Raw genomic sequence first — 25472 nt, 5'->3', positions numbered from 1 at the left:
AAGGTAGAATGGTTTTACTGCTGTTATAGTGCCTCAATAATCTATGCACAAAACAATGTCACATGCCTCATTTCTCTAAAATTACAGGTATTAGAGAATAATTTTTAAAAAATTCCTCTTTATCCTTGTCCCTACTACATCTTGGGAATTCATAAATAAGCACACAGTGAGAAATGACATACACATAAAGCCATATTGATGCTGGGAATCAGGGGAGTATAGGGGGAGAGAGGAAACAGTTTCCTTCCTTAATTAGCATTATTTTCTGCACACTGACAATCATAGTTTTTCAGTCTTTCTTAGAATATTTTAAGGAAGGACTAAGCATTGTGATGCTGCCAGTAACAGCTTATTATCTTCTCACGTGTGTGTGTCTATATGCGTGTGCGCATGTACATAACTGTTGCTAGGGATACAGGAGGGAGTAGTATTGTTTCATGTTAAAAATGAAAAAAGGTGTATTTAGAAAAGGAAAATATGGTATCTTCTGTAGTTAACTTTGGCAAATATTAAGAAGTCTGGGAACTAGAAGATGAAAAGGCAGTTAATTAATTAATCTTAGATGTACAGAACAAACCAGCCATGTACTGGCAAAGTTCAAACAAGCACATGATTCTCTGCCTCAGCTTCCAATACATATTCTTCACCTTTTAATGTTTCCAGTTATTTCCTAGAGTTCTTTTAGGGTGAAAAGCTATTGGGAGCATAAAAGTCTTTATGTTCACAAATAGCACTGGGGAAACCAGGAATGTTAAACATGTAGGGTTGTTGTTTCAAAGGAAGGTGTGAACTGTTTTCTGCCTGAGAGGTGGGGAATGGAGGTGGCTACCGGCCTAAGGAGATCCAGTACTAGGCCATACCAAGCTTCCACATGCAGGACCAGATGTAGCTAATAGTCTAGGTGACCTCTGTGCTATCTGTATGGCCAGGAACTCATCCAAATTCATACAACCAGGACTGGACATGGTCAGTAGCCTAGATGATCTCTGTAATATCTATGTCCCAAACCATACTAGATCCTCCCCTATACCCTTAAGATAATAGAGCTTATCTCTAGAACCCATATGCACGCAAGAAGTGACATGTACTTTGAGGAACGTTTTGATGTAATTATGCCTCTTTGTTCACTGAGGATTGTGATGTACCAAGAAAAACTTTTGTCAAATTGTACTGTACTTAAATATGCCCACAATAAACTCCCTGTGTCCAACTCTAGACATTTGAACCAATGCTGGCTGTTGAGAAATGCTGAACCAGATTTCCTTCCTGTCTCATGTGGATCAACACTCTGCTGTCACTGGTGGTCACAGAGACCCACGATCTTTTGTTGTTAGTTTTTTTGTTTTTGTTTTTTTTTTCCTATTTTACATTTTCTAAAAAAATTCACCCCTTTTGCTAAAATGATATCAGTGAATGAGTCAATACTAAGTTCCTCCATTTGCCGCTAACCTCACGAAGGTTGAGTCAGCTTTTCCAGACACTACTCCAGCATTAAACTTGACTTCAGTTTTGATTTAGTCAGAGACAGGGTCTGATTGTAGCCTAGTGTTGTGACCTCCATCTCGTCTGTCCTTAAACTGATTCTCCTGCCTCTACTTCAAATGTGGTAAAATTATAACAATGTGCCCCCATGCATGGCTTGATAGTAATTTTATTTCCAGTGTTACCACTTTTCAGTTCTTTTGTCTTTTAACTGTTCAAATTTGTAAACTGTCATATGGGTTTATCATTAGGGACGAGAAGCAACACAGTTAACTACAGGCCATGTTGTTTTTACACAAAGAAATACTACATATCAACAAACCTTAAAACGAGACAATTGACTGTTAAAGATCATAATAGGCCCCTTCCGTTTATATGTTAACTTCTAGCTTGAAATCTGAGACAGGTTTATACTTTATATGATTAAACTGTAAAATTTGTGGTCACTAAAAATGTAAAATAAATACTTTCTTTACAAACATATGTAGCTAATTATATTCATCTTAATGAACATGTTAAGACAACCATCTACACACAAATAAATAGCGAACTCAAAGCTGCATACCAGCATGCGACGACTGGGACTCATCATCACTGTCCTCATCTTTTCTTCCCTTCTTCTTGGTTTTCTTAATTTTATATTCTCTGGCATTGCCCCCTCCTCCTCCTCTTACACTTCCAGAGCCCTCTGGTAGAAATACATCAGTTAGTATTATTAACACGTTTTAGAAAATAATGATACCATATTATTATATTAAACTATGTAACAGAAAAATGAAAAGCAAACTAAAGAAAAATTTAATTCTTTTAAAGATCAGTTTCCATGTTAAGGTACTAAGGATGATAACAATAGTAAATAAAGTATATCACTAAAAATCGAAATCTCTTGAACTTCTGCAATCTCTTAAAACTGTTTTAAACTGTAACATACTCAAAGCTGCCTGTTTTCTGTAGCTTATCTTTTTAGACAAATCCATTCCTTCATCTTTTCTTTCTCCTTTTTTAAAATTATGACTATTTTTAAATTACAAGTGTTTTGTCTCTATGTGTTTGTGTACCACAAGCATGCAGTGCCCATTAAGGCAGATCCTCTGGAACTGAAGCTACAGATGGCTGGTAGGTACCACATAGGTGCTGGGACTTGAACCAGGGTCCTCTGGAAGAGCAGCTACTGCCTTTAGCCACTGAGCCATCTTTTCAGCCACCCTGTCACCTTTCTTGTCAACTTGAAACATCCTTTCACTTACTCATGTCTGCTATCACAGCGTTATTTAATCCTCATCTCTTTGACATTTCAAGGTGGTTTTGCCTTCTTGGCTAAAAGACTGATTTCTACTCATGTTTGGATGAGTCAGATTCACCCACCACTCACCTCAATTATAAATTTGTAATATGAAATGGTTAAAAAGTAACAGAAACTTGATAAATGTCAGGGCATATTAAATTGGTAGCAGAAAACTAACATCATCAATTAGCTTATTAACTTATCAATCATCAAATTATTTTCAATTACTTACTAAAGAGTTCAATACAAATCATTGGAGAAGCTCAAGTACTATGCGTGACAGTCAAGCCACGTTACTGAGTTCGTTTTCTGTCTGTAGTCGCCTACATTTAGGATCTCTTGTCTATAAAACAGAACACTCATCTGACAATGGGTTATAAGTGGTAAACAGTTCTCACCATAAGGATTATTGAGTTAAATAAAGTGAGTCTTATAAACTAAATATACCTTTCTAGTACCTAAGCACAATTATCATAGTTCATCATATTTTATAATTTATTTTCCTTGACTTTATAAAGATAAAAATAAATAAAAAACTAAAACTATACGCCTAAAGTGAAATGTATCTTTAATAGTTGGTGGTGAGTTTTTTATGGGAGACATTTGAGTTGGACATGACTCATGCATGCACTGTAGTTAATTGCTGCCATACAACTGCAGTCACTCAGAACAAAGTACTAGATGACCTATAACTCTGAGAAAGAAATAATCAACTATACTGACTTAAGCCCTTAATCAATACTCATGTATTTCTAAATGCCACTTGAAATAAAGAGGGAGAATAAGTGTATGCATGAGGATTAGGAATCACTGAAATAACTTAGTGTGGCTCCTCTGGAAGAATGGAGAAAATATTAAAAATATTTCAAGAGTCTTGCAAAAAATAGTTTCACAAGAGGAACAATCGTAATAATAAAACAGAAATGAATTTTCCTAGCAAAAATTATGTTTTAAGCATATGTGTTTGATACATATTTCTATTAATGAAAAGGCTGAATATCAAAGTTTTTGGTACTGACATAGCACTAATAATTTGCTTCTACTAGTAAAAACAGGGAAAATACACGTACATCTCAATGGTAAGTTACTAAATAATAGTACTACATAGAACAGTTACCACTGAGCATATATTTAAAAGAGATTAAAATATATTGTTAGCAGGCAGGGCGATCTGCTTGCTTAGAAAACCTTACACTATGCCAAGTGGTGCCTTTGATCCTAGAGGTATAACCACAGGCACTTTTTGCAAACAAGATACCACATCAATACGTCATCCCAGATGGGAAAGATAGAAATGTGGTCTGTACTGACAGGGACCAGAAAGGCACCAAGGAAGTGACATTTGGAGTAATACTCATAATGAAAGAAGAATCCAGTTTCTTTCAGTTTAGAAGAAGAGGTGAGGTTGAGCAGCCCTGTCAGTGCAGAGGCCATGAAGTGAACATGAGTCTGGCAAATATGAGAATATAGAAGGGAAAACAGAAGAGATGGAAAACAGACTTTGTATATTTTCATGAACACATTCAAAACCAGAATTCACTGTGTCATTTCCCTTTTCATGATTAAAATCTCATTTATTAGGGGCTGAAGAGACGGCTCAGTGGTTGAGAACACACTGTGTGCTCTTACAGAGAATTCATGGTGGATTCCCAGAACCCACGTGGCAACTCACAACTGTCTGTTACTCCATTTCCTGCCCTCTTCTGGCCTCCTCAGGCACCAGGTATACATGTGGTGCACAGAAATACATAAAGGAAAACATCCATACAAATAAATTGAAAATTAATCAAAACCTTAAAATTTCATTTACTGAAAGATTTGGTTCAGATTAGCCATTAAAATAAAAATATGAATCTGTTAAATAAAAGAAAACCTTCAAAGGGCCTTAGTACAAAGTTCGTGAAAAAAAGGAAAACTCAATTTTCCCAGCAGCACTTGGTAAAAAAAAGCATCCTTTTTTCCAATGTATGTTTTTAGCCCCTTTGTCAGGGTCTGATAGCTGCAGCCACTTGGGCTGACTTTTCCTCCACACAGAGATCTGTGTGTCTACTGTGTGCTAGTACTGCGCTGACTGTCCCTACACTATGTCTTTGTGGTACAGTGTAGTCAGGGATCGTCACAGCTCCAGCACTGCTCTGACTTCAGGTTTGTTTGCAGAAGAGGGGCTATCTGCTATGCAAGAATAGAAATGTGCAACAAAACCCCTTTGTTCATTGAATATGTATTTATTTACACACAACTCATCTTTGTGTCTTACTTATCAATGATCCATTACCTGTTGCTTTCTTCCTGCGTTCATCTTTTTTATCCTTTTTACTTGTATTAACACTTTCTAAAATGGAAATTTGTTTCAGATCTTCTTCAGTGATTAAATGCACAGGATTATTTTTCATTTCCTGAAATAAAACATGTTTTGTTGTAGGCAAAATATATGTAACATTTCAAATAACGAGCAGTTGCTTATTTACTTACACCTCGGAATTATACTTGTTAGATTCCATTGCTAAAGATGATAAAATCTATGACTGCTCCTCTGAGGCTGGCTGTCTTCCTAAGCATCAATTACATCTGCTGCTCTTTTAGCTTCAGTACCTATTCCTGGCTAGCAAAATCAAGTGGCCTATAATTACCAAGCACCTAGCTATGGAGCAGCAGAAACAGTTCTCCAGCAGTTACCAGCTGGTTTTACCACGAATAAGATAATCACTTAGGTCTACCCCCCCCCCCTCCTTTTTGTTTCTGAGACTCTTTTGAGTGCAATGCTACGTAGATACTTGAAATGACAAGACAGGCATGGAAACTGCTACCACCCTCACGATTACAGGTTGCAAACCAATTCAAATAAATCTATTTTTCCTATGACTTAGTTCTTGATGATCTCTACTGTTTAAATTTTATGTTAACTAAAACAACAATGAACTATTTCTAGCTTCAGAAATTAGTTCTTTTTTCTGAGAAATAGTTCTTTAATTTCTAGTGACAAAAGAAATATTGTCACAGTTAAAATACTATCATTTCCTTTTTTGGTTTCCTAAGAAAACTGCTTACTAATGAGGTTCCAGTGACAAGGTTACCTTTCTTTAAACTCTTTTTTTTTTTTTTTAGTTAAACAAGTGTTCAAGGAAATAAGTGATAGCTCACACACACACACACACACATACAGACACACAGACACACAAACACACTCTTCTAGCCTGTATTTACATATATCCTTTCCAGAGGATAGTTTTTGAAAATAAGCAATACAAAGGTCTACCTGTCCAAGTACAGAATAAACATATTTAAACTTAACATTTACTAATATCACATCTACATGTTTTTATTCTTGCCTGCCTAACAGGATAACTGCAGAAAACTATCTCATACTCGCACTAGTAAACTTTCAAAGAATACAGCTAAACACAGATAGTATAGCTAAACATTTAATAGGTCTGCATGAATTCAGTAACAGTCTATTAAGACATAGGGCTTGTCTTATCCGAGGAGATGCTTTATACAAAGATCATGGCTTTAACTGCAACCATGAATTAGACGGCTATGATGACAGTCCTAGTAAGCACTCTGCTTCAAAGTACATCTAGACAGTTGTTAAAAAGTTATAAGCCGGGCGTGGGGGCGCACGCCTTTAATCCCAGCACTTGGGAGGCAGAGGCAGGCGGATTGCTGAGTTCGAGGCCAGCCTGGTCTACAGAGTGAGTTCCAGGACAGCCAGGGCTATACAGAGAAACCCTGTCTCGAACCCCCCCCCCCAAAAAAAAAAAAAACTTTAAAAGAGTCATAAAAATAATTAATAATAGTTAAATACCTCTTTAATATACATGAGATCTTTTGAAGCTAAAGTAACATGCACTCAACCAGTTTTTAAAATCTATTTGGAAACAAGACAGAGTAGAAAAAAAAAATCTCTTATGAAGTCCTCTAAGAAAGGAAATTGCAATGGGTTCCTGATTCGACAGAAACTGTTCCAAGGGAGAATATGCAGTGTAGCTGTGGCTTCATGGAATGAATTGGGTAGTGTTCCTTCTGTCTCTATTTGTGGAATAGTTTGAAGAGTATTGATATTAGGCCTTCTTTGACGGTCTAATAGAATTCTGCACTAAACCCATCTGGTCCTAGGCTTTTTTTGGTTGGGAGATTTTAATGACTGCTTCTCTTTCCTTAGGGGTTTTGGGGCTGTTTAGATGGTTTATCCTTCTGATCCTGATTTAACTTAGGTATTTGGTATATGTCCAGAAAATTGTCCATTTTATCTAGATTTTCCAGTTTTGTTGAATATAGGCTTTTGTGGTAGGATCTGATGATTTTTTGAATTTCCTCAGCTTCTCTTGTTATGTCTCCCTTTTCATTTCTCATTTTGTTAATTTGGATACTGCCTCTGTGTCCTCTGGCTAAGGGCTCATCTATCTTGTTGATTTTCTCAAAGGACCAGCTCCTGGTTTGGTTGATACTTTGTATAGTTCTTTTTGTTTCTACTTGGTTGATTTCAGCCCTGAATTTGATTATTTCCTACCTTCTACTCCTCTTGGGTGTATTTGCTTCTTTTTGTAGTAGAGCTAAAAAGTAAAAATTTAAAAAACAAAATTGTTCAGGGATTGAAGAGATGGCTCAGCAGTGAGGAACAACACCTGCCTCTGCAGAGGACCTACATGGCTCATCATAGCTGCCTGTAACTTAAACTTCATGATCTACGAGTCTCTGCTGACCTCTGAGGGCATCCACACACACATGTGCACACACATACATGGCCACACAATGATAAATAAAAACAATTTTTTTAAAAAAAGAAAAAAAAACCATCATATTTAGATTGTTTAAGATAGACTCTTACTATATATATAGTCCAGTGCAGACCTTGAGCCTAAGTAGACTCAAACTCATGCTCACTGCCTTTAGCTCCTGAGAGCTGGAACTATAGAAATGTACCATCATGCTTGAGAAATGAATAAACTTTGATAATAACATTTCCTTTCTCACTGAGTTTCCCTGTTTATTCTAATGAAGTAAAAATTAATGAGGCTATGCTAGATTTAGTGATTGTCTACAGTGCTGAACATGCTACGTACTAAAAATATGTACAAAGAAATTGCTTCTCTTTCTTTGATCTCTGAGAACAAAATAATTTTGATTTACATATAGGTAACATACTACTGCATACTTCAGTGTTTTAACAGCGGATCAAAGCCTTTGGTAACTTAATTTGAAAACTATGTAATTCTATTGATAAGATCTTAATTTGTAAAATTAGTTCTCTAATTTTTAACAGGGTCTAATGAAGATGAAGAAAAAGAACAATAAATCCTAGAGAAGATAAAAGAGAATTATGTAAAATGATATATTCCTTGGTAGTCAGACTATTTATGGCATTTCCCAAAAGATAGCAGATGATCCTAACGAGAAAGAAAACACTGTCAGGATTAGCAGGTGGAAGAAAATCTGTAATACCTTTTCAGCTTTTTGGTGCATCCGTTCGCTGAACAGTCCTGTGCAGTCAGTTATGAACTTTTCACTCACCACAACCGTGTCACTAAAGACTATAGCTGAAGCGAGCTTGCCGAATGGTCTCATCACCTGCTGGAGCAGCATAGCAGCATCTTCAACTGACAAGGAACTGGGTAGCAGAGGCTACAATTTTGAGCAAAATGAAAATGAGAAAAATGCAGGGAAACAGGGGTTATATGTTTTGTACACATAATATACATATGTATGAGTAGATATATTCATAAATACAATTTCCCTCATGTATCCTCGTTGAAGCCAGTGGCTTTCAGAAGCAGTTATGATCATAACTTCCAAACTGTCTTCTGGGTCCATCAGCACTTGGCACTCAAGAGTCATATGCCATTTTTTATTTTAACTCATTTCTCCACTTGCATGCCCTATACAAATGTCAAGTTTGGCAAATTCCCACCAAAACCCACAAGGCCCCTCTGTGCTTCTTCTCTTACAGACCTACAAACAATTCACCAGTAAGTCCTGATAAGTTTACCTGTACAAAGTTTCCTTTCAGCTCTATCATCCAAATTATTATTTTAATTTTTACATATCTCCTCCTAAGTATTGCCTGTCCTAAGAGAAGTCATTTGTTTGTCTACCATTTGTATAGCATTCAGAATGGTGATTATCATACAGAAACTACCTAAAACCAGAAATAAGGATAAAGATGCCTTAAGAAATTTGGTAACCACAGCATGAGTCCTCCTCTATTATAATAAATTTCTAAACTCTGACTAGAAATAACAGACTGGCCTCCAGGTAACCTTTACCCACAGGTAAGTATCCCTTTGGAATAATGAAGGACAGACACAGCTTGAACAATGATGCTAATGTATGCTAACACATTAGAAGAGACTACTGGAGAAGGGCTAAGCAAAAGCAACAGGATATCTGAGGCCAGGGTAGTTGTTCATGCTTGGATAAGATAGCATAACCTATCTCAAAATTTTTAACCCAAAATTGTTCCTATCTAAAGGAAATACAGGGACAAAAAAATGGATCAGAGACTGAAGGAAAGGCCATCCAGAGACCGCCCCCCACCTAGGGATCCATCCCATCTGAAGACAACAAACCCCATACTATTGCTGATGCCAAAATATGCTTGCTGACCGGAGCCTGATATGGCTGTTCCCTGAGAGGTTCTACCAGCATCTGACCAATACAGATGTAGATGCTCACAGACAGCCACCCATCGGACTGAGTCTGGGGACTCCATGGAAGAGCTAGGGGAAGGACTGAAGGAGCTGAAGGGGATTGTAATCCCATAGGAAGAACAAAATCAACTAACTGGACCACCCAGAGCTTCCAGGAACTAAACCTCCAACCAAAGAGCACACATAGTGGGATCTATGGCTCTAGCTACATATGTAGCAGAGGATGGCCTTATCTGTCATCAGTGGGAGGGGAGGCCCTTGATCCTGTGGATCTTTGATGCATCATAGGGGAATGGTAGAGCAGTGAGATAAGAGTGGGTGAGTGGGTGGAAGAGCACTCTTATAGAGGCAAAGAGGAAGGAGGACAGGATGAGGGGTTGTGGAGGGGGTTTTCATTTAAAGTGTAAACAAATAAAATGATTAATAAAAAAAAAAGATATCATAATGGTTACTTTCAACCAATTGCTTGACATAGTATAGAATCACCTGGGAAGGAGTCTCAGTGAGGGACAATCTAGATCAGGTTGGTCTGTGGGCATGTCTGTGGAGGACTGCCTTGACTCTGATAATTAGTAAGGGGAGACTCAGCCTAAGAGTTAACGGCACATTGCCTAGGTGTAGGTCCTGGCCTAGACGACAAAGAAGGAAGTAAAGCAGTTTGTTCTCTGCCCTTGACTGTGGATGTACTATGACGAGCTGCTTTACAACCCTGCTCCTGGGACTTCCCCTAAAGATAAGACTTGGAACTGTAAGCTGACAAGCCTGTTCCTCCTGATGGTGGCTTTTATCAGGGTATCTGTCACAGCAACCCAAAAGAAAATTCACAAATGTGCAAAATCTCATTAATTTCACTATCAAGATCAATATGGTTGCTATATTATTTTCCTGTTTGTTTTTGAGATTTACAGTTATGTACACTAAAAACATCAGCCTACAATAATAGAATTTCTATTGTAACCAGGCAAGATTACCTTTACATGGCTTAGTTCTAAAATGTGCACATCCAAGTAAAACATCCCTTATCATTGGTTTACACAAAAATCAGTACGAGACAAAGGTTAAACATACCGAAATGTCAACCCAGGTCCCTGAGCTGATGGCTTCCTCTACTGATGCTTCTACCTGGTCTACGAGTCCTTGGCCAACACAAGTTGCCTTCAAAAACAAGAGTTGGGTATTCTTATACCTTTTCTTTATATAGTTCACAGCATCTGGGATCCCAAGTCTGGATAAAGCGTCAAATTCTAGAAATGCACAAGGAAGTAGAATGAAACTGTCAATCACTCACATCTTCCAGAAGCGTCACAAGAAGTTAAGTTATACACAAACCCATTGACTGTGGATGTAATGCATTCTGGTATTTTCAAAGGAATAAAAGAAAAGAAACATAGCTTGTTCCCTAGGTAATATTCCTGGATGTTTATTATTAAAGGTCTCTGTAGGAAACCTGCTTCCAGTGCTCTGTGAACACAAGTTGCATGGCCCCTTCTCCAGCTGAAGGGTTGATAGGACTGCCGAGCAATGCAGCAGAAAACAGCAGTAATGGAAATGGAAATGGTCCAAATTAAAAATCAAAACTGGAATCTAGTTTGCTTATTTTAGTTAAAGGGGTGAATTTTATTTTTCAAACCGTATCACTGCACACTAGGGCAGAGCCATTCTCTAAAGTAGATGATTTAGCATAATAGGTTCCGAGTTATAAATGTTACTGGTATTGAAGGTAGCATGGTTATTAATACTAAGTTCTAACCTGTTTAAAGTTGAACACAAATCAGCAAAGATCAAGTGACCACAAGCAAAGCCCTGTACCTAATGTACAGTATAATCAAACCATTCTTCACAAACATGGGAATATGCAACACACTGCAGCTTGATCAGGACTGCATTCAGCAAACAAAGTGGCTACTGCTTTAAATGAATCAGTCTACTTTACTGAAATCATGGTACAACCTAAGAAATATACTTTAGAATAATAGTATTGTTTCTGAGTAGTAGATGGCTGATAAAAGCAAGCATTGCAAATCTGTCAATAAATGTTTCTAAGATGAAGTAACTGAGAAGAGAAAACTTAATAAAACAATAAACACAGTATATTAAACATATGATACTTTCGGGGGGATTAAAACCTTAAGTTTTATATCACTTTTATACATATTGAAGCTATCAGTATCTTTTGGCATTTTAAAATTTTAGTATTTTAGTAATAATGGAATTATCTTCAGTTCCAAAGCCCTACAGAATTGAAAGTAACAACTTTTGCAGTCAAATGAAACCATGACAATATCTAGTAACCACAGGAAAATGCATGTGGAGTCTGGAGTACAATACTTTCTAATAATATTTCAGTACTAGGAAGAAATTTTGGTTTCAAAGAAAAGAAAGCATAGTTACCTAGATAGCCATTCTGCCTGAAAAAGGAATCCACCCAAGTACTCTGTGTCCTGGAGTAGATGTCAGGGACAAACACTGCTTTATCCTGTCGCCCGCCAACCACAGTGCCTCGTAAGCGGCCAGTGCTGACGAGGTCCTCAAGCACAGCTTAAAGCAAATGCACATGACACAGACAGGTCAGACTAGGGACACACTTTTAAAGGCCAAGTACTTCTTCACTCCATCTTCCTAAACTTTTAAAAGACAATTCAACATTTTAACACCATGCATAAAATTACAGTTCAAACAAAAAAAAAGTCCCAATATTTATGACACTTGGAGGAGAACCAACAACTACCACTTTACTAAAATCAGCATAATCCCAAGTTATCCTCTGAATATTTGTCCTTATACCCACAGTGAGTTTCCAACTCCTCATCAAGGAAACTTCTTTCTGCAAGACACTTAGACCACTACAGAAAACCCCAACCAATCAAAAGGCAGAGCTGTGGAGCCCAGACACAACGGACATCTATAATACAACTCTTATACCTTAGGCTAAGGAACTATTGTGGAAGAGAGGGTGGAAAGAGCCAGAGAACAGGGAATTTACTGTGAAATTGAGTCTCCTAGCAATGTCAAAATCCTACCAACACAGATGCCCACAACAACAGACATGCTAATGTGATAGAAGAAAGCCCAGGGGGCTTCAACCTTAACACGGGAAACTAAGAAGTGCTCAGAGCAGGAGAACGCCTTCCCCAGCTGTTCCCAATTAGTTTTCCAGTAACACACACACACACACACACACACACACACACCTCGACCTCCCAACTACCACGACCACCATCACCGAACAAGAACAATTAATAAAGATGCCATCATTGTAAGAGAGCAAGGAGGCATATATGGGAAGTTTAAGGGCAGAAAGGGAAGGGAGAAATTACATACATGGTTATATTATACTCTTAAAACATAAGACATAATAAAAAAGAAAAAATGAGATCACTTTGTTTCATTAATGGTCTACAAAGCAGTGCTGTACTTTGGATGCTGATTATCTTCTTGGTCCTAGAGCTGATGGAGTTTGTAGGAGGTAGAACCTACTGGGAAATCCTTGGGCAGTAAATGAATATACTTGAAGAGAGCTGTGTGTCCCCAGACTCTTCCCCTCTTTTCTGTGTTCCTGGCATAGTTTTATTTGCCAAAGGATCCACACCAGTATCACTCAGCAATACCCTACTGAGATCCCAGGAAATGAGTCCACCCAATCTCAGATTGGTGAACAAAAAAACCAAACCAAACCAAACCAAACCAAACCAAACCACCTCTCTTTCTCTGATTCCCCACTTCTAGCCCCCTCTTTTCTTCACCAGTCCTATTTTTGTCTCCAAAAAACAAAATAAAATAAAAAATAACCATTCTCTCATCCCTGGTCCGGAGGAAAGCTAGGTACCTGTGAATTCTCAGAACATACTCTATTACTGCATTACACCCACAACCAAAGTGATACAAATGTAAACAAAACTCACAGTAAAGGAGCTGTTCCTGAAATCCATATTTTGAAACCAAAGAGTTCACTGCTGTAGGCCTTAATGGGAAATTAAAAGAAAAAATTGAAACTAATTTATTATACAATGTATATGAGTAAAGTAAATAAGAACTGGAATTTGTTATAGGAAAACTACCAAGTTACTTAAAGGAAAAAATGACAGCAAAGTTATACCCAAATTTAGACACCTGATCAGGGCTGTGCTACCTAGAGAGCAGGGATCAGTGTTTGTTCACAACCCAGACTGGTTTCTATTATGATTCCACCAGGTGATTGCTTTCTGCCCTTGACTGGGCGGTACAGTGAAGTCCAAGATGTTCACGGCTCTCGTATAAAATGCTGGAGGATCTCCCTATACCCTGTACACGTACCATTTCTAGATTTCCTGGTTTTCTAATACTAGACGCATTTTTTTCCCAAATATTTTTGGTCCATGGTTGCATCCCAGAATGACAGAGAACCCACAGACACGTGAGGCTGGGTGTGTGTAACCCACCGACACGTGAGGCCAGGTGTGTGTAAGTGTGTAACCCACCGACATGGGAGGCCGGCTGTGTGTAAGAGTGTAACCCACCGACACGGGAGGCCGGGTGTGTGTAAGTGTGTAACCCACTGACACGGGAGGCCGGGTGTGTGTAAGTTTGTAACCCACCGACACGGGAGGCCGGCTGTGTGTAAGAGTGTAACCCACCGACATGGGAGGTCGGCTGTGTGTAAGTGTGTAACCCACCGACACGGGAGGCCGGGTGTGTGTAACTTTCCTTGGGCTGCTTTCCCTCTTCACCTGGAAATACTCACGTGAGTGGTTCAGCATTTTGTTTTTGAAGAAAGTGTGATGTGACTTAAATGTATGTGGAATGAGATGTTTCTAGTCAAAAGTGTTTGACTTGGAGAAACCAATGTACAAATGGCCTTTTTTACTTATGTATATTTTCTGTAACATTTTTAAACTATTTTAATAGGATATAATCTACATATAACCAACATCTACTTAATTTCAAGTATGTAAGTCAATGGTCTTAATAACTTTGCAAGCTTGTGTAAACATCACAACAATCCAGTTTTACAATTTACAGTAGCATTTGCAGTCCGTCAGTCACTGCTGCCACTCTGTGGAGGAGTCATCCTTTCTGAGTCTGTACATTTGCCTTTCCAGACATCCAATAGAGTTGATCAATAGGAAGTCTTGTGTTCCTGTCTTCTTTCACTTATCTTATAGGATGTTCAAGAATGAAGCATGCATGAAGTGGTTCAGTCCTGAACAGCACTCTATCATACAGATATTCCATACATTGTTTTTATTTTCACCAGCTGATAGATATTTATAGTGTTTGTCACAATAGCCTGAGGCATCATGAATGGATTTAATGAATATCATGTATTCATGTCCTTGGTATGTTTCTGGGTGGACACTGTATCTGACTGTGGTAATGAAATAACAGCATGTTATGAATTCATCCCTGGGCCTGTGCATGTATAGGTGACTTTACTATGTATAGGTGACTATCACTAACTTATATCCTAAGCCCAATATATTCTCTTAGCTAGCTGACATATTCCCAAGTGTATGTCTTTGTTTCACTGTGTGTGTTTGTATGTATATATGTCTTCAGGCATGTCAGCCTATGTGTGAGCCTATAGAGGCAGAGGGACAACTTTGGATATCTTCCTGTGTCTCCTCACTGTACCTTTTCAGACAGAGTTTATCACCCATCTTGGAGCTTTCTGTTTAGCTAGAGAGCTCTCAGGATCTGCCTGCCTCCACCCTACAGTACTTGGGTCACACACATGTTCCTCCAAGCTTTGCTTTAAAGCCCGCTGAGGCTGCACTCAGATTTGCTTGCTTGCAAGGCAAGCACTTCACCCATCTCCACAGGCCGGAACTTACTTCTCACTGCCTATAGTTTTAAAGTAACATTTTGTTTCTAATTACCCTAAGCCATCATCTCTGTCCTTCAATTAGCTTCTATTTTTATGTATACTCAAAGTCCTTTAATTCCAACTTATTAATGCCTTACTGATTATTTAGAATGCCACAACTTTATTTTCTTTTAAATCATTTAAGAAACTTGGTAAAAATAGAAACACTTATTTTAAAAAATGAATGAAATACTAAAAGCTACTCCTGTGTTTGGAGAATTTTGACTAAATTATTTAACAAAATTTCATGTAGATCAGATTGCTTTATTAAATTGTTTGAATTAGGTCCCAGTATGCTGCGAAATGTGTCATCTCTGTTTATCTTACAGCAATCATCACAACCTTCTTACATGTTATTCTGTGTATGTTTTCTCCTCCTGCTAAGAAAACATAAAAACAGTCCGTCCTTAAAGGACTCTACCTTGGAACTCTTAGGTATTACTCATTGTGTGTATTAAACAAATGTACTAAACTTCTAAGGTTTTTGTTTGATGAATTTGTATTTTGGTTTGGAATAGAACATGGTCCAGTGTACTTGCATGTCCCACTCATATCAGTTTTTACTTCCTGACCGTTTAGCTACCCATAACAGCTGCCAACATAACCTTTTGGATGTACATGGCTTCAGATCAGAAAAGAGAAGCGGTTCCTTAGTTTTTAGCTCTTGTACACATACAGTGGACTGAATGTACTAACTGGAAGACACCAGTCTCAGCCGTATCTTTTCAGTTCAGAATTAGCCTTACTCTGTAGTTTGACAGCATCTCTACACAGTAGCTCAAGGCTACTATGAGAGAAAACAAAACAAAATGCTGAGCTGACAAAATTTACACTTGCTACAGTAATCAGCAAAATATAAATGGCAAATATAGTAACAGAAAAGTATTTTTAGTTTTTAACTAAATGAGAAACTTGAAGGGCACAAAGGTATCATACCTGTCTCCCTCTATTGCTACCAATCAGCTTCCCTCCCAGTTCTGCACCCCTAAAGACCAACACTTGCTGTGTTTGGAGGGTGATTGCATATGGGTGGTCAGAACCCAAGGAACAGAGAGTACATGGAAGAAAGTATAGCAGCAACAAGTCAGGTACATAAGGGGAGTTAATGAGATAAACCAACATGTTACAGGTAATAAATGCTCAGTCTCCCATGGTTGACACAGAGGATTACAAATACAGGAAATGAATAAAATAGGAAGAAAAAGAAAATAAGAATGAAGTGAAGCTTACTATCTGTTTAGTTGGCGCGATCAATTTGAAAGCATGGTTCTGCTGTATATGTTTACATTTCCATCTACAGAATGTGCACATATCTGTGTCAGTGCGTCCTCTCCTCCTTACCAAAAGGGCCAAGGAACAGTAAGAAGCAGACTGTGTGAGAAGCATCTAAGTACCCAGACGTGCTCTCAAAGAAGAATCAGGTAGCCTTGGAGAACTGGATAGACAGGGAACTATGAGCCGAACCTAAACATTTTGTCGTATCTGCGAAAAAGTATACCACAGAGGAATGACAGGGTCATGCCAGAGGTCAAAGCCAGTCTGAGGGCCATCGTTTAGAAAAATCAATGGTGATCTGAAAATGTAACTTATAACAACCTAAAGCCAAATAACACATTTAGGGAACACTAAATCCCCAGTGATAAAACAAACAAACAAACAGACAAACAGACAAACAAACAAACTGTAAGTCTGACGAGGAATGGGATACATGGTCCTAAAATTTCATCCCTGCACATGACCACTTGTTTGTTTTTGTTACAAAGGAAAGCAAGCAGCTTTACAAGAATTTTATCACATATACCTGTTAAGTAAATATATTCATCAGTAACTGAAAAAATCTAATTGTGTATCATCTGCTAAGATTTAATTAGAAGAATAAAGTGTCTCTTCTGTGTGTTCCTGTCAATGATGGCCAGGGTAAATATGGACACTCGCAGCACCATCAAACAGACAGCAGACAAGAGAAGTTAATATTTTAAAGAACACCAGATCTGTGACCTTTAAATTATTGATATCAGGAAAGTCTGAAAAAGACTAAACAAGTGTTCCAGACTAAAGGTGAACAAAAACTTGTAACAATTCGATGAAATATGTGATTCTGAACCGAACCTGAAACAGCTAGAAAGGGCAGTGCTGAAGCATTCTGCATATCAAAATGAATCCAAAGACTAGATGAGTGTATGCATCAATGTTAATTTTCTGACTATGAGTTCTATTTTGTATTGTACAGAATAATGCTCTTTTGTAGGAATCACAGATAAAATTATTTGTTGTAAAATTTAACCAACTTTGATACTGGTCATAGAAAAACTCTCTAGCTGTCTCTTGTGAGACGATGCCGGGGCCTTACAAACACAGGAGTGGATGTTCACAGTCAGCTATTGGATGTATCACAGGGCTCCCAATGGAGAAGCTAGAGAAAGTACCCAAGGAGCTAAAGGGATCTGCAACCCTATTGTTGGAACAACATGATGTACTAACCAGAACCCCGGAGCTCTTGTCTCTAGCTGCATATGTATCGAAAGATGGCCTAGTTGGCCATCAATGGAAAGAGAGGCCCATTGGACTTGCAAACTTTACATGCCCCATTATAGGGGAATGCCAGGGCCAAAAGAATGGGAATGGGTGGGTAGGGAAGTGGGGGGCGCTATGGGGGACTTTTGGGATAGCATTGGAAATGTAATTGAGGAAAATATGTAATAAAAATATTAAAAATCAAAAAAAAAAAGAATAATAAAAAAAAAATTTTGTTCCACCAGACTATAAGCTTCCTCTCCAAACCTTTCTGTTCTCCTTTTGCCTTGTATGTGTTCAGTATTCAATAAATGCATCCTATTGCTAAATGACTACAACTTCCCCATCTAAAAGAGGTGTGTGCAGTTAAACACTGATGTAAAGACAAGGACAACAAGGATAGATAATAGACATTAGATTAGTGATAGTGACACTGTACGCGGTAGAAACCAGACGAGTGGCTTGAGAAGGGACAGAGGGTAAGAAAATAACAGTGAATGTAGACACGAGAAGATGACATCTAGAGAGTTGTTTGAAATGAAAATCTGGACATCTCAAACTCTGATCGAACACAAAGCCACTCGACAGGACCTGATGCAAAGGTGAGGAGACAATTAAGAATGTAGGCTTTCTGAATTCTATATTTAAATAAATCTAAGTAGGCTACAGACTTAGTTCCTTGTCTAATGTAACACTGCTCTTCCTTAATACTGTGGACTCGCAGGAAAAGGATCCAAAAACAGCGCCATCTAAACTCCAAGTAAGTTAAGCTATTGACTTCACTGCCCTGCAACACAAGGCTACTGTGTAATATAACAATGGACCCAAGCTTCTATTTTAATAACTGCATGGTCTTTTCATGTGACCTCAGGGTGATTTATATGTCGTGATGTCATCAGGACAGAAGTTGTTGGAGCAGGGAGCGGAGGGGAATGTGTGGAGACAGGTGAAGTTGGAACTCTGGAGGCTTTGTAGCCCCCTTCCAGAGAAGCTCTCCACCCACCTGCTTAACAACTGGGATGGATGCTCAAAGAGATTGGGCTTCAAAAACATTCAGCTGCTGGGAAAAAATGCAAATCGTGTCAAATAGGTGTGTAAGTTCCTATATACACTTGGAAACATGTTTACCGGGTAATGGCACTGAAGAGTCCACGGATACGTGCTTTATGGCGAGCTACAAAGGCCTCAGTGAAAATCACTCCTCTGTTATCAAGGTCGAGATGGCCATTGATAATCCGACCAAGTCGCTGAGTTAATGCCTGGGAATAAGAGGTCAATTGTTATTAATCTGAAATAACAAAATTAAAATGTGCATTTGTACAATCCTTCTCAATTCCTGGTATGTGCTGTGACAGAAATTTCAATTGCACAAATTACATGATAACTAAACTAAAATGAAGGATTAATATCTGGAGAGTTTCATCGTCTCACTGCAGAGTCGGGAACCATACCAAATTATTAAAGATTAGCTATAATAATAATTATTAGTTAACTGATAAAGGTTTAACCACAATAACAGCTCTTGCTTACAATACTTATTTCTAAAGAGAAATAAACATGATTGACTGCTTTAGGAAGGCCTTTCTTTGGACCTTTGGATAAAGGGTATAGAAAGAAATGTTACTCCATGACTTTGCAACTAAGGGAAACGTAAGTTCTGAAAAATTATATTCTCTAAGAGCAACACGACTTCTTCCTGATTTAAACTGGCAGATTATCTGCTTTCCTGACCAGCTTTCAAATTCAAGATAGTATTTTTTTTCTTCTCAGCTAGACGGCATCTGAACAAGTCCATGTGAAATAGGTTAGGACACATTTCATACCCCGCTTTCCCGGCTCAAAGCAGATTATTCAAGTTGGTTTGATAGATTCACAACAAAGAAAAATATAATAAGCTTTGAGGAACACATTTGTGATATTCAGAAAATAGAACTGGAAACTCCTTAGTATCTAGAAACACAGTTACAGAAGAAACCATTCGGTGTAATCCTTATATTTTTTAAGCTTGACTTTCTATGATTTATAGTTATTCAGGTAAAAATAGGACTTAGACCTTTAAAATGCTGTGTTAGACATTTATATTTCCTCAATTGTGTTTTAAATGCCGCCTGGAAAGCTTATTCTATTAATATAGGTGAGTGAATAAATCTACACTACACATGGGTAATTACGGCTCGGTAACGATCTAAAGTTGGATTTCTTTAAGGTGAAAGGTGTTGTGGTTGTTTGAATGAGCATGGTCCCCGCAGGCTCCTGTGTCTGAATGCCTGGTCCCCAGTTAAAGGAACTGTTTGGGAAGGATTAGGAGGTGTGGCTCTGTTGGAGGAGGTGTGTTACTGGGGGTGGGCTTGGAGATTTCAAAAGCCCAATCCAAGGCAATGTCTCTCTCTCTCTCTCTTTGACTGCCTACCTGTAGATAATCAAGGAAGCTCTCAGTCCTATGCCTGCCTGCTTGCCTGCTGCCATGATGACAAGGGACTAATTCTCTGAAACTGTAAGGAAGTCCCCAACTAACTTTTTTTTTTTTTTTTTTACAAGAGTTACTTTGGTCATGGTGTCTATTCACAACAATAGTATAGTAACTAAGACAGTAGTTAAAATGAGATTTGGCTGTTTTCTTATTTCAGTAAATTAAAAACAAACTACTGTTCCTAGAGTGCTGCCCCAATGCTTATGCAAAGGGCATGGTTATTCCTTCTCAAAAGATATAGCACTGGAAACAACATACAGATGAAACAACACCTTTCTTAATCTCAGGTAACTAAGAAGTCACATTGACAGAATTCAAATCCAGTTGTATGTGACACTAAGGCCTACAAGTTTCCCACTGTACCACATGGATATCTATGACTGTGAGATAAAAAAACTACTTTTAAAACAAGATGACATATAGCTTCAGGTTTTAGGTAACACTGTTGCTGCACTATAGTCATGATATCAGAATTTAGTATCAGCATAAAGACCTAAAGAGAGAATATGTGACATTTTTTGTTCTTGAGACATAGGCACAGCTCAGTGGAGGAAAAATATGGCAGCAAAAAGAATGGTTCTACTGACATTCTGATAAGAAAATTAGTTGCTGAAGGTGTTTTACATTGCAAAATATTGAGCAGCATCCCTAATCTTTACACTCTCTATGTTCTATTACTACAACTGTATATATCCTGGCTAGGTTATAAATAGCAGCTATCCTAAGGATTGAGCAAATCCACACACGACACTCTCAGAACTCATCCTACTCTCAGGACTGTGGTAGCCCGGGGCTTGGGATAACTGTATCATTTGAACAGTCCCTTCAGAGCCATCAGGTAGGTTATACCTATTTACATGGCTCTGAGTCAGATCCACTCGAACCTTATATAAAACCACCTGGTCCTGACCCCTACTCAGACTCTTTAAAATTCTTTCCATTATTAAGAAAAAACAGTACCTGTGTCAGAAAATCCCCAGGAAGGTCATAGGCTTTACACAGTTCTGAAACAGTTACTTGACCACTTTCTTGCAATTTATCATTCACCTCTTCTGATAACCGATCCAGATAGTTCCTAATATTGAAAAAAAGTTTTTCTGTTTTTGTTTTTAAATAAAACATGCTTCCCTTCTGTATCTTCCCCTTTAACGCTTTTCTGCTAGAGTATTGTAGGCCCCCAAGTAATGGACGGGAATGAGCATCACTTGTTGCTCAGATCTAAACCTTATTTTTTGCTCATAGATATAATTAATGTAAGGGCAATCAAATGGCAGGTTTTTTTCTTATGACAAGAGAAATTTTATAGTCATTTCACATCAGTTTTAGAACATTATTTTGAGTGCAGCTGATTCACAATAAATAAGTTAAAATTTGATATGGCTTTAATAGGAAAAAGATCAAAATTTATATTATTTATAAATATGTATTCCCCCAAATTAGCACTTACTTTTAAAAAAAGAATGGTTTTTATAATAAATGTCTCTATTACATGAGCTCTAAACATAAAGCCTAGCTGGCCACGCCCGGCCTGGAGCACCTGACAGGAGGAGAGAGAACACTTCAGTGTTACACTTACTCATCAATCAGTTGTCCCAGTACTATTTGCACGTGCTTCTCTGATTTAATAATATCACTGACTCTATTCTCAATATGAGTCAGGTCCACATTAATAACCTAGAATTACACAGAAATTACAATTAGTTTCCACTACTTTTAAAATTTGAGATTATACACTGAGATTAAAAATTATACTTTTATGTATTTTATATACATATATTTAATTTATACACCCTTTACATATCACTTAGATAAATTTGAAATTACTCTAAAATTTTGATAGCTGAGTATCATGGCAAACACCTATAATGCAGAAGGACAACTATGATTTCAAGGCCAGTGTGGTCTATATACCCAGTTCTAGGCAAGGTGAGACAGGGACACAGAGTAAAACAATCTGTGTGTGTGCGTGTGTTACTGTAGGGGTGGGAAAAGAGTTTCCTCCTAGCTGTCTGAGGATGCCAGTCTTTTCCTGTCTGCCTTCAGAACAAAGATGTAGAACTCTCAGCTCCTCCAGCACCATGCCTGCCTGGATGGTGTCATGTTTCTCACAATTGAAGATAATGGACTGAACCTCTGAACATGTAAGCCAGCCCCAATTAAACACTGTCCCTTATAATAAGAGTTGCCTTGGTCATGGTGTCTCTTTTCAGCAATGGAAACCCTAAGACATGTAGAAAGGAACCCAACAAATCCGTAGTATTTATAAATTAAGAAAGCTTTAAGAAATCAAAGCAAAATTTTTATAAATTTACCTGTTGTAAGTCAACAATGTTTACTCGACCTTTGAACAAAAGAGAGGAATTGAAATTACATGGAAGTGCAGATGAACAGGTTCAACTCTAACAGACAGTGCTGATGGCTCTAAGTCCTTCTAGGAAGGGCATAGGACCTCAGTAGTAACTGATGGACTTAGATACAGATTACTAGCTGATCAATCTTCATGGTAAAGCCACAGGCAACACTCTTCTCCAAGCTATGTTTATCACATCAGACCAATTATGAACATCAGCGGACACAATGCGGAGAAATCCGTGGAAGGAATTTCAATTCTTCTCACAAGTCAGCTCAGCTAAAATGACCAGAGGAAATGCCTGCAGCTAAATTAAGATGATTTCCCCACTGCTCAAAACTGAAACGAGTGTCTATCAGCAAGAGAGGATCTGTTAGTTATTGCAAATCACAGCTCACATTTTATTAGCACTCCTGCAGGAAGAAACAAAACACCCAGGCTAGACCCAAGTGGTATCTAGTGACGGGTTGTTTCTGTTTCAATCAAACTGCCCAATCTGCTCAATTGCTCAAATTTCAAAAACATAAAGCAAAACAATATTTTACGTTTGATGGTGCTAAGTGCACTTCATAATATGGTGGGCCTCAGGCCACAGTATACCAATTTACAAAGTTTTTTAAAATTAGTAATGCAGCTTTAATATTTGAGATCTTAAAACTTTATGAAATCTCTATTTCTCCTTTATAACTAAGTACCTGATCACTGGCAGCTAGGTATTCACCCCTAGGTATTCACCCCTAGGTCATGAAGTGTGTGTGTGCATATATATATATATATATATATATATATATATATATATGTGTGTGTGTGTGTGTGTGTGTGGTATATATATGTGTGTGTGTATATATATATATATATATATATATATACACCACACACACACATACACACATATATAGTACATTTAATTCAATACAACAAAAACATAGTATTTGTTAAGTGGCAATAGTTAAGGTCATGTTTGCATGAACCTGTAAGATTATGTTCATATGAACATACGAAGGTTGACTGCATGATCCTATGAAGGCTGATCATCAAGTTATCAGTAGAGAAGGGTTACAGCTCAGGGGTAGTATTTGCCTAGTATGTGCTCTGGGTCTGACACCCAACACAAAGAGGAAAGAAGAAGGAGCCATTGAGAATGCCCTATAACCTCCATGTAAGCACTTATTTTTAATTTTAATTATTTCCTTCAGACATCCGGTAAAGACAAAAGCATGACACTGAGGACTTACTTACCACCTCGGACATGTAGCTCGTCTCTCATTTCTTTACTGATTTGGGCTGGAGTGATATATTCCTTGCCGTCAAGTGTATGGACTACTTCCAGCTGTTTCTGAGAGATCAATTTATTCACAATCTCAATGCAGTTCCGTTCTGACAACCTGTGAGAAGCCAGGAGTTTTAAGAGTGTACTTGCTATGTCTCCCCCCAACCCTCCCCCCCCCCCCCGCCCCAAAGTATTTGAAAGCAAAATTGTGAGTAACTTCTACATTACAAAATCTGCCTTTTATTAGAATAATGATATTGGTTGAGTAATTTAAAAAGAAAACTTGAGAGTAGGCTTACATTCCCTTCAATTATTTAATTCACACACGTCACTGTATTTTGATTCTACAGATGTTCTCTCCTAGTCCTGCCTTAAGTGTCAAAATTTCCAGCTGAAAACAAACTTTTCTTTAAAATCACAGTATGCTGGCCTTACTGGTACAGTTGGTGTACAGACAGGTCATGTGGCTTAGCAGAACTATAGTTACTATACTGTTAAGCTACTCACAGCCTTCTTGCACTAGATTTTTTTTTCTTGGGTTTTATTGTTTGTTTGTTGTGAGAGTGTATATATGTCTGTAGCTCTCGATGTTATAGAACAGCATCAACGGTCTACGGTGTTTAGGTCCAAGAGAAATAAAATACTACAAGAACTCGTTTACAGGGAGACAAAGTCTATTCGCCTTATATATGTGATGTGTAATCACGGGCGCAGAGTCGGGGTAATTCGGCCACTCCCCCAATTCTGGAGTGTAGAAAAGTTGGTGTCCCGGAGTCCCTAAAATATGACAGATGGCGTGTGGGCCTGGCTTAGATCTGTGGCTGCACGTAAAAAGGATTTAGAGGAGGGACAGACTACTTGCTGCGCGCTGCACTGGGGACTTTGCAAGCTCGCCCTAGGCCGGGCAGCGAACGCCTCTACCGACAGCCGCCGCAGCAGACGGGCTCCGGGGTCCCACCGCGTTCCGGCAGGCAGTGCGGGAGCGGGGCAGCGTCCCGGGCCTAAACCGGCTCCACACCGTAGGGAACCAGCACCTTTGCGTGGACTCTGCAAACTGCGCCCGCTGGAAGTCAGCCGCCAGCCGCCGGATCTCCTCCCAGGCGTCCGCCATCACTGCTCCGCTCGCCCCGCCACAGGGAAACGGCAGACACGTCAGCCTTCAGCCTGCCGCAGGCACCCCGGGACGGGCCGCGCAGAGGGCCAAGAGACCTGCGTCAAGGAAATTCGCGAGCAGAAACGCGACGGCCGAGCTCTCCGCCCTCAACTGGGCGTGGCCTGCGGGAAGCGGCTTCCTAAACTCCTACAAAGCCAAGCTGAAGCTGACTCAGTAATCCTTTTTTTTTTTTTGCAAGGTTCCTGTTTCTGTCCAGCAACCATCAAATGATCTTCCGCCCTTGCTGAGCGGACGAGGCACACTTCTTTTGTGGGACTCTTACAAACCGTGACTAATCCACTTTGAACAGTGAATGGGGCTTTTATTTGAGCCAAGAATGAAGTCAGTTTTAGAGAAACTTGTTCCACACTACTGCATCAGTTTGAATTTTGTTCTTCCAAAATGAATCTATTTGGGTATAGCAAACGCCATGGACTTCAGTTCATGTGTTCTAAAACT

At 38.6% G+C, this 25472-nt stretch overlaps 1 protein-coding gene across 2 annotated transcripts in view; it reads right to left on the bottom strand.

Annotated features, from left to right (window-relative positions):
- The window catches only part of Ufl1 (UFM1 specific ligase 1), a 33457-nt gene extending 8428 nt beyond the window's left edge, over positions 1 to 25029 (bottom strand). For both annotated transcript variants that reach the window (XM_029476264.2, XM_021160237.3), the window contains exons 1-12: positions 24895 to 25029; positions 23830 to 23975; positions 22553 to 22581; positions 21817 to 21914; positions 21201 to 21315; positions 18899 to 19029; positions 13317 to 13375; positions 11806 to 11952; positions 10483 to 10658; positions 8210 to 8389; positions 5043 to 5163; positions 2048 to 2170 (exon numbers count right to left, since the gene is read on the bottom strand). In XM_029476264.2, the coding sequence (XP_029332124.1) occupies positions 2048 to 2170; positions 5043 to 5163; positions 8210 to 8389; positions 10483 to 10658; positions 11806 to 11952; positions 13317 to 13375; positions 18899 to 19029; positions 21201 to 21315; positions 21817 to 21914; positions 22553 to 22581; positions 23830 to 23975; positions 24895 to 24971 (1402 nt within the window). In that variant the 5' untranslated portion in view covers positions 24972 to 25029. The remainder of the gene's footprint in view (positions 1 to 2047; positions 2171 to 5042; positions 5164 to 8209; positions 8390 to 10482; positions 10659 to 11805; positions 11953 to 13316; positions 13376 to 18898; positions 19030 to 21200; positions 21316 to 21816; positions 21915 to 22552; positions 22582 to 23829; positions 23976 to 24894) is intronic.
- Positions 25030 to 25472: the final 443 nt, after the last annotated feature.

Source organism: Mus caroli, unplaced genomic scaffold (assembly GCF_978045245.1).
Source record: "Mus caroli unplaced genomic scaffold, Mus_caroli_1 scaffold_6, whole genome shotgun sequence".
Classification (NCBI taxonomy): domain Eukaryota; kingdom Metazoa; phylum Chordata; class Mammalia; order Rodentia; family Muridae; genus Mus; species Mus caroli.
Note: the sequence above shows the minus strand (reverse complement) of the source record. Positions and strands in the feature narration are given on the sequence as shown.